General features: G+C 41.4%; 1 protein-coding gene across 1 annotated transcript in view; it reads right to left on the minus strand.

The window, feature by feature from the left end:
• lama1 (laminin, alpha 1) overlaps positions 1-13,527 on the minus strand; it is a 349,617-nt gene that overhangs the window by 192,687 nt on the left and 143,403 nt on the right. The window contains exons 13-15 of the mRNA XM_063058896.1: positions 13,332-13,433; positions 11,300-11,511; positions 3,996-4,107 (exon numbers count right to left, since the gene is read on the minus strand). Coding sequence (XP_062914966.1) covers positions 3,996-4,107; positions 11,300-11,511; positions 13,332-13,433 — 426 coding nt within the window. The remainder of the gene's footprint in view (positions 1-3,995; positions 4,108-11,299; positions 11,512-13,331; positions 13,434-13,527) is intronic.

The following is a 13,527-nucleotide window of genomic DNA, read 5'->3' on the forward strand; positions in this document are numbered from 1 at the left end:
CTTCCCTTCCCCCACCACTACTCTCCAGCCCCGTGTCTCTCAGGCCCCACCATCAGCTCTTGTGTCCTTGGAGCCTCCATCTTCCTCCCACCCTACTTTCATTGAACGCCCCAACCCTCCATTCTTCTCTGACACAATCAGTTCTTTCCCCTCTCTGATCCTAGATCTAATCCTTGGCATGTCTTAACCATTCCCTCCGACCTCCCCCTCCCTGAGGCAGAATGTTCTGTCCCCAGTACAGCCTCATCTTTGTCCCCCTTTGCCCGCACCTCAATGAGTTCCACCCGCCACGATGTTGGGCTCTTCTTCTGTTGCCTCCGTCTCCGAGCCCACTTCTTTGACAAGGATTCCACACCTCACACTGGTGACCTCTTCTTCCACCTTCAACCCTCCTCCTATTCTTGGTCACCCCATTCTGGTTTTCTGCCTGCTCTGGATCTTTTCATCTCAAATTACCACCTCATCTTCAGCACTCCACTCTCCTCATTGAACCTTACCCTCTCTGAATGCATTACCCTCCACTCTCTCCAGACCAATTCCAACCCTACCATCAAACCCGCAGACAAAGCGGGGTGCTGTTGTAGTGTGGCGCACTGACTTCTACCTTGCTGAGGCCAGGCGGCAACTGTCAGCCACCTCCTCATACCTACCCCTTGAAGAGGACCTCACTCTGGACTATCAGAAAACTGTCTCCAACACTGGAGAACTCTCACCCACTGCCATCAAACTCATAGTTCCCTTACCCTGCACTGCTCACTCCTACCTCTTACCCAAGAACTACAAACTGGACTGAGCAGAAAAGTGTATTGTCTCTGCTTCCTCTTGCCTCACTGAACTCATGTCCTCATACCTTGATTCCATTCTATCTCCCTTAGTTCAGTTCCTTCTCCACTACATCCGCCATACGGCTCAAGCCCTCAATCTCCTCCATAACATTAAATTTCCTTTCCATGACCGCCTCATTTTCACCAAGCATGTTCAGTCCCTATACCCCGCTTCCTTCTTGACAAAAGGACCAACTAGTTCTCCTCCTCCTTCTGGCAGAACTGGTCCTCCCCCTCAATAATTTTTTCTTCAGCTTTCTCCAAACTTTAGGGGTAGCTACAGGCACCCACATAGGCCCCACCTATGCCTCCCTCTTCATTGGCTAGATAGAACAATCCATGTTCCAAGCCTGCCCCGGTAATACTTCCCAGCTCTTCCTCTGCTACACTGATGACTGCATTGGTGCTGCTTCATGCACTTCTGCTGAACTTGTCAATTTTATTAACTTTGTCTCTAACTTCCACCCTGCCCTTAAATTCACTTGTCTCTTACCTGACACCTCCCACCACTTCCTTGATCTCTCTGTCTCCATCTCTGGAGACAAGCTGTCAACCGACATCTTTTATAAATCTACTTATTCCCATGGTTATCTAGACTATACCTCTTTCCACCCAATCTCCTGTGAAAATGCTATTCCCTTTCCTCAGTTTCTTTGCCTCTGTTCCCAGGATTCGGCTTTCCATTCCAGGACATCAGACAGCAGCTTGTGGTCGAGCCCACCAGGGGATCAGCTATTCTGGACTGGGTGCTGTGCAATGAACCAGAACTGATCGGAGACTTTAAAGTAAAAGAAGCCTTAGGGGCAAGGGATAATAATATGATAGAATTTACCCTGAAATTAGAAAAGGAGAAGTTAAAATCAGATGTATCAGTATTACAGTGGAGTAAAGGAAATTACAGAGGCACGAGAGAGGTCTTGGACAGGATTGATTGGAAAAGAACACTGGATGGGATGATGGCAGAGCAGCAATGGGGTAGTTGGAAGCAAATGATAAAATAGATTGTTGTCAACATGGTTTCCTCAAGGGAAAATCTTGCCTGCGAAATCTGTTGGAATTCCTTGAAGAAAGATAGACAAAGGGGAATCACTTGATGTTGTGTGCTTGGATTTTCAAAAGGCCTTTGACGAGATGCCACACATGAGGCTGCTTGACAAGCTACGAGCCCATGGTATTACAGGAAAGGTTCTAGCATGGATAAAGCGGTGGTTGATTGGCAGAAGGCAAAGAGTGGGCATAAAGGGAGCTTTTCCTGGTTGGCTGCTGGTGGCTAGTGGTATTCCACAAGAGTCTGTTCTTTTTCTGGACCAATTCTTTTTATGTTATAGCTTAATGATTTGGATGACGGAATTAATGGCTTTATTGAAAAGTTTGCAGCTGATACAAAGATAGGTGGAGGGTCAGGTAGTTTTGAGGAAGTAGAGAGGCAACAGAAGGACTCAGACAGATTAGGAGAATAAGCAAAGCAGCAGCAAATGGAATACCATGTCGGGAAGTGTATGGTCATGCACTTTGGTAGAAGAAATGAAAAAGGTTGACTATTTTCCAAATGGAGAGAAGATGCAAAACTCTGAGGCACAAAGGGATTTGCAAGTCTTTGTGCAGGATTCCCGAAAGGCTAATTTGCAGTTTGAGTCTGTAGTGAGGAAGGCAAATGCAATGTTATCATTCATTTCAAGAGGACTAGATTATAAAAGCAAGTATGTAATGTGAAGACTTTATAAAGCACCCGTGAGGCCTCACTCGGAGCATTGTGAACAGTGTTGGGCGCTTTAGCTGAGAAAGCATGTGCTGAAACTGGAGAGGGTTCAAGGGAAGTTCAAAAAATGATTCCAGGATTGAATCACTTCTCAGATTAGAATGTTTGATGGCTGTAGGCCTGTATTTACTGGAATTTAGAAGAATGAGGGGTATTGAAACCTTTCGAATAGTGAAAGGCCTTAGTGGAGTTGATGTGGAGAGTATGTTTCCTATGATGGGAGTGTCTAAAATGGAAGACACATCCTCAAAATAGAAGGGCGTCCTTTTAGAATGGAAATGAAGAGGAATTTTTGTCTGAGAGTGGTGAATCTGTGGAATTCTTTGCCACAGGCAGCTGTGGAGGCCAAGTCTTTATGTATATTTAAGACAGAGGTTCATAGATTCTTGATTGGTCAGGATCTTGGGACTGAGAGGAAAAAATGGATTGGCCATGATGAAATGGTGGAATAAACTCGATGGGCCAAATGGCCTACTTCTGCTCTGATAATAATAGTGAAGCCATTGGTTTTTGTTTTTTTTTATTGTCACATATATCAAGATAAAGTGAAAAATTTTGTTTTGCGTGTCATCTATAAAGATTATTTCAAAACACAAGTACGTTGAGGTCGTACAAAGGAAACAGCAATAACAGTAAGCAGAATAGAGCATTACTGTTATTGTTAGAGAGCGTGCAGTGCAGGTAGGCAACAATGTGCAAGGGCCATTAAAAATATGCTGGCATTGAAGGCAGTTCATTCACTAGTCTAACACATAAAAAATATGAAAAGGTAAATAAATTTACAAACGTTGGGAAACCCAAAGTGGGCAACTGGATGGCAAGGAATTTTTATCTGGGAATTAATAAGCCATTACGTAGCTCACCATAAGTGGCATACAAAGCATGGAGATACAGAATGATACAGCCTGCAGGAGGATGCTCAAAAAATTATGCCCTGATTGCTTCTTTAATACAACACTCTAATTAATTAATCTCACTCCCCTATTCTTTTCCTTTTGCCCTGTAGACTTCTCCTTTTCCTGTACTTGCCTAATTCCTTTTCAAAGTTCTCACTAAATAAGATGCCACTACATTCTCAGACAGAAACTCCAGAACAGTCAGCCAGTTCCCTCAAAATCAAATAGCAAGGAAAACCAATCATTTGAAGAATATGGGATGAAACCAAGAAATATTTAGCAACATTTATGTTGAGAAAAACAGGACATCTATTATTTTCTTGGTTGAGCTAAGGGCTTTCTACTTTCTACTTGGGAAGGGAGGAAATCTTTGTACAACTGGGGATAAACTCTGAGGTTAAGCCAGCAGTGCAAGGCGAAAAGCTCTCTGAAATATAACAGGTACTGCTCCCTTCTAGTCCATTTCACTGTACTGTTTTAAAGATGCAGCTAAGGAATGAGAATTTTCAGTGTTACCTCACAGGAAATGCCAGTGTAGCCCAGAGGACATTCACAGTGTTCAACATCCACTGCAGGAAGAACGTCGATGGCATTTGGGTTTGCTACGTCCAAAGTGACAGAACTCAACCTGAAATGACAAAGATTGGCATAATTCTCACAACTAACTATATCAAACAGATAGAGCAGAGCATCTATGGGCACCTGTGTTTTGGAAGTCGGATTGAGTAACAGTTACAGTTTTATTAAAAGTTAGACGTTTAACCAACGATACAGCAGCAGCCATAACCACTCTTGCTAGCATTAATTCTGTCAAATATTATTTTTTGACTGAGTTTCACAACTTCGCACAGTGGGATTTGAACTCATGATCTCTGGAACCCTGGTTAACTACTACAACTTCTACATTGCACAGAAGTATGTCTTAAGATACAATTGATAGTCTGAAGTAGTAAGGTTGTCAAAGTTCTGTAATTTGCACTTACCGGTTCCACAACAATTTGTTAAATAATACACATATCCTGAAAACTTTGCCTGGATTTTGGAAGTCATTGACTATTATTCCATTTGAATTATTTAACTAGACAGAACACATTTAAAATATTGAGATTTTTAAAGTAATTGAGGGAAGAAATTAATTAGTTCATGAGATAACAAGCAGTTAACATATTCATGGCAAAGCTTTGATGATCATTTTGCATTGACTAATTCATAAAACTGTCTCGATTGAATTCATCAGCAGGAGCACACCCCATGCCCACTGCTTTGCATCTTACTGAAGTAACATAAAATGTACAAGAGCATTCTGCCCAACATGTTTGTGCTAGCCAAAGAAGTGTTACCTGATTTAATCCCACATTAATCTTTGAGGTCCTCACTACTCTTTTGCTGTGAAACAAAACAGTTTAAAGATTTATTACAGCTTCTGAGAATCTCTTCATCTCTCTTTCTTTAAGATGCTTTTAATATCACTAAAACCTAATTGATTTAAAGAGTTTGCTCAATCAGAGCTCCACAAGGTTCATTCAAGATTATACCTCTTAAAAGAGAACCCAGTCAAATCAATTGCCTCTGCAGTGGAAGAAGCTATACCTGCTTCCCAGGCTACCCCATTCACAAGTTTTGGTTGGGTAACTTACAACCCTATGATATGGACATTGAATTTTCCATTTTCAGATCAAACCACCCCCCCCCCACCCCCATGTTCAACTCCCATGCACATTCATCTATCCAGCTAGTTTTCTTCTCCCTTTGTTCACCTTTCCCATCCCTTTTTCCACCCTGTATATAACTGCTATAAGGGTAAAATGACACTAATAGCAGTTATATACAGGCCTCCAAACAGCAGCTGGGATGTAGACTACAAGTTGCAGCTGGAAATAGAAAAAGCATGTCAGAGGGAAAATGTCAAGATAATTATGGGGGATTTTAGTATGAAAGTGGATTGGGAAAGTCAGGAAGGTAATGGATCTCAGGAGAGGGAGTTTGTAGAATGCCTACAGGATGACTTTCTGGAGCAGTTTGTCCAGAAGCCCACCGGGGGACCGGCTGTTTTGGATTGGGTGCTGTGTAACGAACCTGAGGCGATTAGGGAGCTGGAGGTAAAGGAACCCCTTGGAAGTAGTGACCATAGTATGATTGAGTTCAGTTTCAAATTAGAAAAGGAGAAGCTGGTATCAGGTGTATCGATATTTCAGTGGAACAGGGGAAATTACAGTGGCATGAGAGAGGAACTGGCCCAAGTCGATTGGAAAAGTAAGCTAAATGGAGGGACGGTAGAGCAGAATTAGATGAAATTCCTACAAGAAATAAGGAAAATGCAGGAAAAATATATTCCAAGCAAAAAGGAAATCATGAATGGAAAAATGCCACAAATGTGGCTAACGAGAGAGGTTAAGGCAAAAATAAAAGCAAATGAGATGGCGTACAAGGAAGCAAAAATTAGTGGGAAAAATGAGGACTGGAAGACTTTTAAAAACTTACAGAAGGAAACTAAGAAAGTCATTAGGAAAGAAAAGATGAATTATGAAAGGAAGTTGGTGATTAACATAAAAAAGGATACTAAGAGTTTTTTTAAATACATGAAAAGTAAAAGAGTGACAAGGGTAGATACGGGACCGATTGAAAGTGATGCTGGAGAAATTATAATGGACAGCAAAGAGATGGCGGAGGAACTGAATGAGTATTTTGCATCAGTCTTCACAGTGGAAGACATGAGCAATATACCTGATAGCCAGAGGTCTCAGGGAATAGAATTAGGTACAGTCAAGATTACTAGAGAGAAAGTGCTTGGGAAGCTAAGTGGACTAAGAATAGATAAGTCTCCCGGTCCGGATGAGGTGCACCCAAGGGTTCTGAAGGAGGTGGCTTTGGAGATTGTGGAAGTATTGGAAATGATCTTCCAGGAATCAATAGACTCTGGCATGGTTCCGGAGGACTGGAAGGTCGCAAATGTAGTTCCACTATTTAAGAAAGGAAGCAGGCAGCAAAAAGAAAATTACAGACCTATTAGTCTGACATCGGTTGTTGGAAAGATATTGGACTCAATCCTCAAGGATGAGGTTATGAAATACCTCGAGGTGCATGACAAGATAGGCCGAAGCCAGCATGGTTTCATGAAGGGAAGATCCTGCCTCACCACTAAGATTGACAAGGGAGAGGCTGTGGATGTTGTGTATTTGGATGTTCAAAAGGCCTTCGATAAGGTGCCGCATATGATGCTGCTGAATAAGATGAGAGCCCAAGGAATTATAGGAAAGATATTGAAATGGGTGGAGCATTGGCTGATAGGCAGAAAGCAAAGGGTGGGAATAAAGAGATCCTATTCTGATTGGTTGCTGGTTACTAGTGGTGTTCCGCAGGGGTCGGTGTCGGGGCCGTTTCTTTTTATGATGTATATCGATGATTTGGATTATGGATTAAATAGTTTTGTGGCTAAGTTTGCGGATGACACCAAGATAGGTGGAGGAGCAGGAAATGTTGAAGAAACGGAAAGGTTGCAGAGAGACTTAGTCAGTTTAGGAGAGTGGGCACAGAAATGGCAGATGAGATACAACGTTGACAAATGTATGGTTGTACATTTTGGAAGAAATAATCGGGCAGATTATTATTTAGATAGGGAGAAAATTCAAAAATTGGAAGTGCAAAGGGACTTGGGGGTCCTCGTGCAGGATACCCTAAAGGTTAACCACCAAGTTGGATTGGCGGTAAGGAAAGTGAATGCTATGTTGGCATTCATTTCAAGGGGAATAGTGTATAAGAGCAAGGAGATGTTGATGAGGCTCTGTGGGGCATTAGTGAGACCTCATTTGGAATACTGTGTGCAGTTTTGGGCCCCCTATCTTAGAAAGGATGTACTAATGTTGGAGAGTTCAGAGAAGATTTACAAGGATGAATCCTGGAATGCAAGGGCTAACATATGAGGAACGTCTGTCGGCTCTTGGACTGTATTCATTAGAGTATAGAAGAATGAGAGGGGATCTCATAGAGACATTTCAAATGTTGAAAGGGTTGGACAGAGTAGATGTGGAAAGGTTGTTTCCCTTAGTGGGTGAGTCCAGGACAAGAGGCCATAGTCTTAGAATTAGAGGATACCCAGTTAAAACAGAGATGAGGAGAAATTTTTTTAGCCAGAGGGTCGTGGATTTGTGGAATTCATTGCCACATACAGCTGTGGAGGCCCGATCATTGAGGGTGTTTAAGGAGGAGATTGACAGGTATCTAATTAGTCAGGGTATCAAGGGATATGGGGAAAAAGCCGGAAATTGGAACTAGATGGGTGAATAGTTTAGCTCATGGGGGAGCTGCGGAGCAGACTCGATGGGCCGAATGGCCTACTTCTGCTCCTTTGTCTTGTGATCTTGTTCCATCTGCTATTATCCACCCTGCCCGATTCCAGCGCTGTCATCTACCAGCCTCTATTCCACCCCTTGTACTGTCATATACTAATAGTATTTCCTCTTCCCTCCCAATGCTGACCTCAGTGACATACCCCTTTTGTCTCTACAGATGCTGCCTGCTCTTCCAGCTTTATTTTTATATTTATGTTTTAGATTCCAGCATCTGCAATTTCTTTTACATTCATACCCAGGAGGTGATACTACCAAATCTGCTGGTCGGTACAATTCAGTCCAACAAGCATAGCTTCTCATGGTTTTTTTAATGATTTAATTACTGCATTTTCTAATGACAGAGAAGGGAAACGCTTTAGTCCATGAAGCCGTTGCGGGCTTACAGAGCAATCTCATACCCACTAATTTCCTAAAACCTATTTTTCCCACATTCCCATCAGTTCCCTACCGCTCCCACCACTCATTCCACTTACAAAGGGCAATTACTGTACCAATGTATACGTTTTTGGGAGTAGACAGGAGCACCTGGGGAAATACATGGTCACAGGGAGAATGTACAAACTCCATGGACTCTGTGTGATTCAGGATATGGATGGCAATATTATGGACGAGTTCTGTATTTAAGGCAAGTAGAAAGAAGAGGGATAAGCAAGGAATGTTTAGGAATACTCAAGATTGGGGTGACCACAACAGGCAATCTGAGAAAGTTTAAACTGGAGTTCAGGGAATGCAGTGAAGATAAGAGTAGCGCACACAAAATGCTGGTCAGGCAGCAGCTAAGTTCAAAATGAAAGAGTCGGCAATTTCAGGCCTAGACCCTTCAATCTGGTCCTGCTGGATTCCATGCAGGAAGAATGTTCCTGATGGCTACAGAACCCAGAACCAGTGGTCACAATCTATGGATAATGAAAATGCCAGGTAAGAGTAAGGTGAAGAGAAACTTCTGCTCCTATAATGTGGTGAACCTGTAGAATTCCCTACCACAGAAAGCAGTTGAATCCAAATCATTAAATATATTAAATAAGATATAGCTTTAAGGGACAGAAGGATCAAGAAAATGAGAAAAAGGCTGGAATAAGGTATTAATTTTGGAAGGTCAGCTATGATCATATTGAATAGCAAAGTAGGCTTAAAGGATTAAATAGTCTACCACAGCTTAACACATCATGGTAACCAGTCTGCCCTCTATGTACGCTGTTTACATTTCGCACTGCCCCTGTACAGCAGTCAGCATAAAGACCCCATCCACCTCAGACATTCTTTTTCCCGCCTTTCTCATTAGGCAGAAAACACAAAACTCTGACAGCATGTACCACCAGGCCAAAGGATAGCTTCTACCCCGAGGTGCTTCTTCTTCTAGGTACATGTGACAACAATAAACCAATTCCAATTCCAAATTTCGATAACAACAGGAATTATACAGATGCTGGAAATTCAAGCAACATACATCAAAGTTGCTGGTGAACGCAGCAGGCCAAGCAGCATCTATAGGAAGAGGTGCAGTCGACGTTTCAGGCCGAGACTCTTCGTCAGGACTCATCGAAGGGTCCTGACGAAGGGTCTCGGCCTGAAACGTCGACTGCACCTCTTCCTATAGATGCTGCTTGGCCTGCTGCGTTCACCAGCAACTTTGATGTATGTTGTCCAAATTTCTATGTCTGTTTTCTAAACAGAACAACTGCGTAGAACAACAAGCCCATCAGGCCTGCTCTACTTTAAATAAGATCAGGGCTGATCCCATCTTGGCTTCAAAGCCACTTTCCTGTTGTCATCCCATAATTGTCAAGTTAGAATTTAAATGTCAGATGTAATACTGAGTTGGCCACTTTAACTCATGTGTATTGGTCTTGTATAAAGCTAGATAGCTTTTGATAGTGTTTTAAAAACATCTCTCCAAGAGTTTTGGATTTGGATCTACAACCTCAGTTGCTTACGGCAATTTTTAGGATTATCCCATCGGAAGCAGGAAATATTCCTGTTTCCGCTCAACATATGATAGCCTTTTCGACCTTACTGGCTAGGAGAGCCATTTTATTGGAGTGGAAGGATTCTAATCCACCTACGGTCTTTTATTGGCTCTCCTCCATTATGTCCTGTTTAAGTTTAGAGAAAATAAGAAGTCGGACATTTGATACATCCTTTAAATTTGAACAAATATGGTGACCTTTTATCCAATATTTTCATCTAATTTGATTTATTACTCTTTCAAGTGGATTTTTTGAGGTTTTAGATTTGATCAGAAAGTTTTTCTCTCCTCTTTTTTTGGTTGTATCCTCAAAATGGACTGCCCAGTCCCTTTCCTTTGTTTTGTTTGTTTTTTTTTATATAGTGTAGTGGGTTTTTCCCCCTCTCTATTTAAAATCCATTTTTTTTCCTTTCTCCTTTTAACTGGTAAGAGGAGAATTGTTTTTTTTATTATATATTTTACACTTGTTTAACAATATCTATGATTTTGACAGTGTCTATTTTAATTTTGGTTACCGATATATATATTCCAACAAATCCTCCTCTTGATTGTATTTGATTGTATCTATGCTTTTTTTAAATCAATAAAAAGATTAATAAAGAAAGAATTTAAATGTCAGCCTCAGCCTTGAACATATATAATGAATCCATCTCCACAGCTCATTGAAGTAGAAAATTCCAAAGACTTACAACACTTGGAGAGAAGAAATTCCTCATCAATTCTATTTGCAACAGGCAACCCCCATTCTCAAACCATACCTGCTAGTATAAGATAGCCCCATGAGGGAAATCAGTCTCTCGGCTTATACTCTTCAATTCCCTACATAAGCCAATTTCTTTCAATAAGAACACATCTGTTTTATCAGGCCTAATATCCTTTCAATTTAGAAAACAACCTCTGGTGAACTCCCACTGCACTGCTTCAATATGAGCCAATTTATCCTTAAATATAGGGACCAAAAGCAAATGCAGCAGTGCAGCTGTGGTCTCACAAGGATTCTTTTAATCCAGTTGCATTAAAATTTCCCAACTCGATATTTGGACAAACAGCCTGACAGTTCAGAAGCAGATTGGGGGGGGGGGAATGAAGAAAATTATGGCATAGAGGACCATACAGGTATGTACCTGAAGACATGCCATTGCTGGTCATTTTCAGGCTATGATTACACAGGAGCAGAAGCAGACAACTATGTTGAAGGAGAATACAGTGACTAAGCAAGTCAAAGACTGCAGATAGTTTGAGAAGGATAAATTAACTTGGACTCAATTACAAAGGATATAATTAATGACATTAGGAAAAACTGATTTGGTATTTTACTGGTCTCAACTTCTGGTTTTGCACCCTCATTGTTAGATATTCACAATGTGGAACATTGAGATTTTACGTTGAACAGCATACTGGGCGGTGACTCCTAACACTCCATCCAAGAAAATGTGAGGTATAGAGCTGAACGTATAACACTGTAGCTCTTGAAAGAATTAAATCCACTTTTTGCACATGCTCACCTGTATTGAGCCTCTCTAGCGCTGTTATACTTGGCCCAGATCTGCAGCTGCGTCACATTTGCTAGAACAGTCATCAATCGATCTCGGTCTATTCCATTATTCGTGTTGAGGTCCACGAAGTTCTCAGGTAGCAAGCGAAGTGCGACTGATTGTTTGTTGTAAGGCTGGAGCAACAAGCCACCAGGCCCTGTGCTGAGAGCACGACCATTGCCCTGAGTGACCAGAATAGGCATTTGTCAGTTTTTAATGATTGACAGCATTTTCAGTGTCCTTTATTCAGAATAAAGTCATGATTAAGTGAATCATCACGCAATATAAATAAAGACATTGGAATGAGTGGTACTACATTTGTGTTAGAAATGTTTTAAAATCTAATATAAAAGAAAAATCTGGCACTTAGCACACAAGTTGCATAAAAATTGTGATTTTCCCTCTGTGTGCCTGATAAAGCAATGTACAGAATACCTCAACCAAGAGCAAAACAGTACAGTTCATGACATAAATCAGTGATACTAAACCTGATTCTGATTCCTTTTGAGACCCTTCTGAGACTGTCGCCGGCCATGCATCACCTGGGAACACAGCTATTCACACAGATGCAGGTATTAATGACCTTGTCCTCTGTGTGAAGACATTACCTTAACCAGGATGCTGAGTTGGTTATTCCTCTCAATACAGTCATGAAGAGATGAATTCCCACCAACTCAATTTGTGTGAACAAGATCAAATGGGTTTTTCACCACTGTGAGTCTCTGAATACAGTCTGGCACTGTGATAAATAAAATCAGGAAGTTCCGGAAATACCCAAAAGGTCAGGCAGCTTCTGTGAAGAGAATGCTGCCAGCATGCTCTGTTTTTATTTCAAATTTCCACCATTTGCAATCTTCCAAATATGAGCTCCAAGACTGAGCCTGTTTGAAGTCCCCGTCACAGTAGATTTGGTGCCTTTTGTCTGCTTAGTGCTGCTTCCAAGTGCTGTCCAAGAACTGTTCCATCTGTGGACTGCTGGTAAGTGGTAAATGCCAGGACGCTTCCTTATCTAGACTAGATCTGGTGTCTGGAGACTTCCAGATGTGGAGACAGTGCTGGGGAACCTGTCCAGCCCACTCCAAATTGCATACGGCTGGTTGGTCTGTCATACCAGTCAGGCAGAACATCTCCAGGAAAAATAATAAGTCGTAATTTTATGGAAAGGTGGCATTCTGTGAGCACGGTTGCATCAGGTTGCTGCTTGAGTAGTCTGCGGGACAAAGCTCCTACTTTTGTCCCAGGTCACCAATGCTTACCTCAGAGTGAGTGGATTCACATTTGCCCCGTCAGCATTCTGCACCTAGGTAAAGTCAATATAATGAAAATAATCTAATCCTGGCTCTTAAACCACAGACCAAACTGCTTACGTAGTTAATAACACTGTAGCTCTTGATGAGGTTCTTCTCCTGTAATTACTCATGTAATCTAATCAAGCTCCATGTAATCTAATCAAGGTCTCAGTCGAATAAATCACAACAGGAAATAATATCAATGTTAGCAATTAATCCCAGAGGTTAGATTATAAATCTATAAGTGGCCACCGTTTGTGATACTTGCTAATTTTAGTTTTCATTTAGGTTTGTAGCCTCAACCTGCTCCAAATATTTGATACTAAGGCGTTATTTACTAAAATGACTTTTGGCATCAACAGAAGGGTTTTGATAAGATTCATCATAATGGAGTGTTCCAGGATTAAGCAGGTCTTTATTGTAAATCATTAGCTCTATGAATCATATGGGTTCATTTAAATCAATATAGTTTGGTACAGGTGGCCCCCGTTCTCCGAACGTTCGCTTTATGCCAGCTCGCTGTTACGAAAGACCTACATTAGTTACCTGTTTTCGCTAACTGAAGTGTAAGGCAATGGAAACTGAGATAAGCATTCCTGAAGGTTTCCTGTGGTTTTTTGAATCCTATGAACTTCTATGGTTCTACAAAGAAAATGTGAAAAGTGCAGAGATTTCCAGCATCACAGTTTGGTAATTGTTTCTGACATCCTTACCCGAATAATGACACCAATGTTGGAGGTTAGCTGACTACTAACACCTTCCACTGGAAAATCATTCACCAGAGTAAAGTTCAAGTATCCTCCAAATGCAGTAAGCTGGAAAAGAGATGAATGATATTCATTTATGAGGGCTTCTCCCATGCTTAGAAAATTCCCAGAAACATACCAATAATTAAAAAGATGTTGCCAG

Source organism: Mobula hypostoma, chromosome 1, assembly GCF_963921235.1.
Source record: "Mobula hypostoma chromosome 1, sMobHyp1.1, whole genome shotgun sequence".
Classification (NCBI taxonomy): Eukaryota; Metazoa; Chordata; class Chondrichthyes; order Myliobatiformes; family Myliobatidae; genus Mobula; species Mobula hypostoma.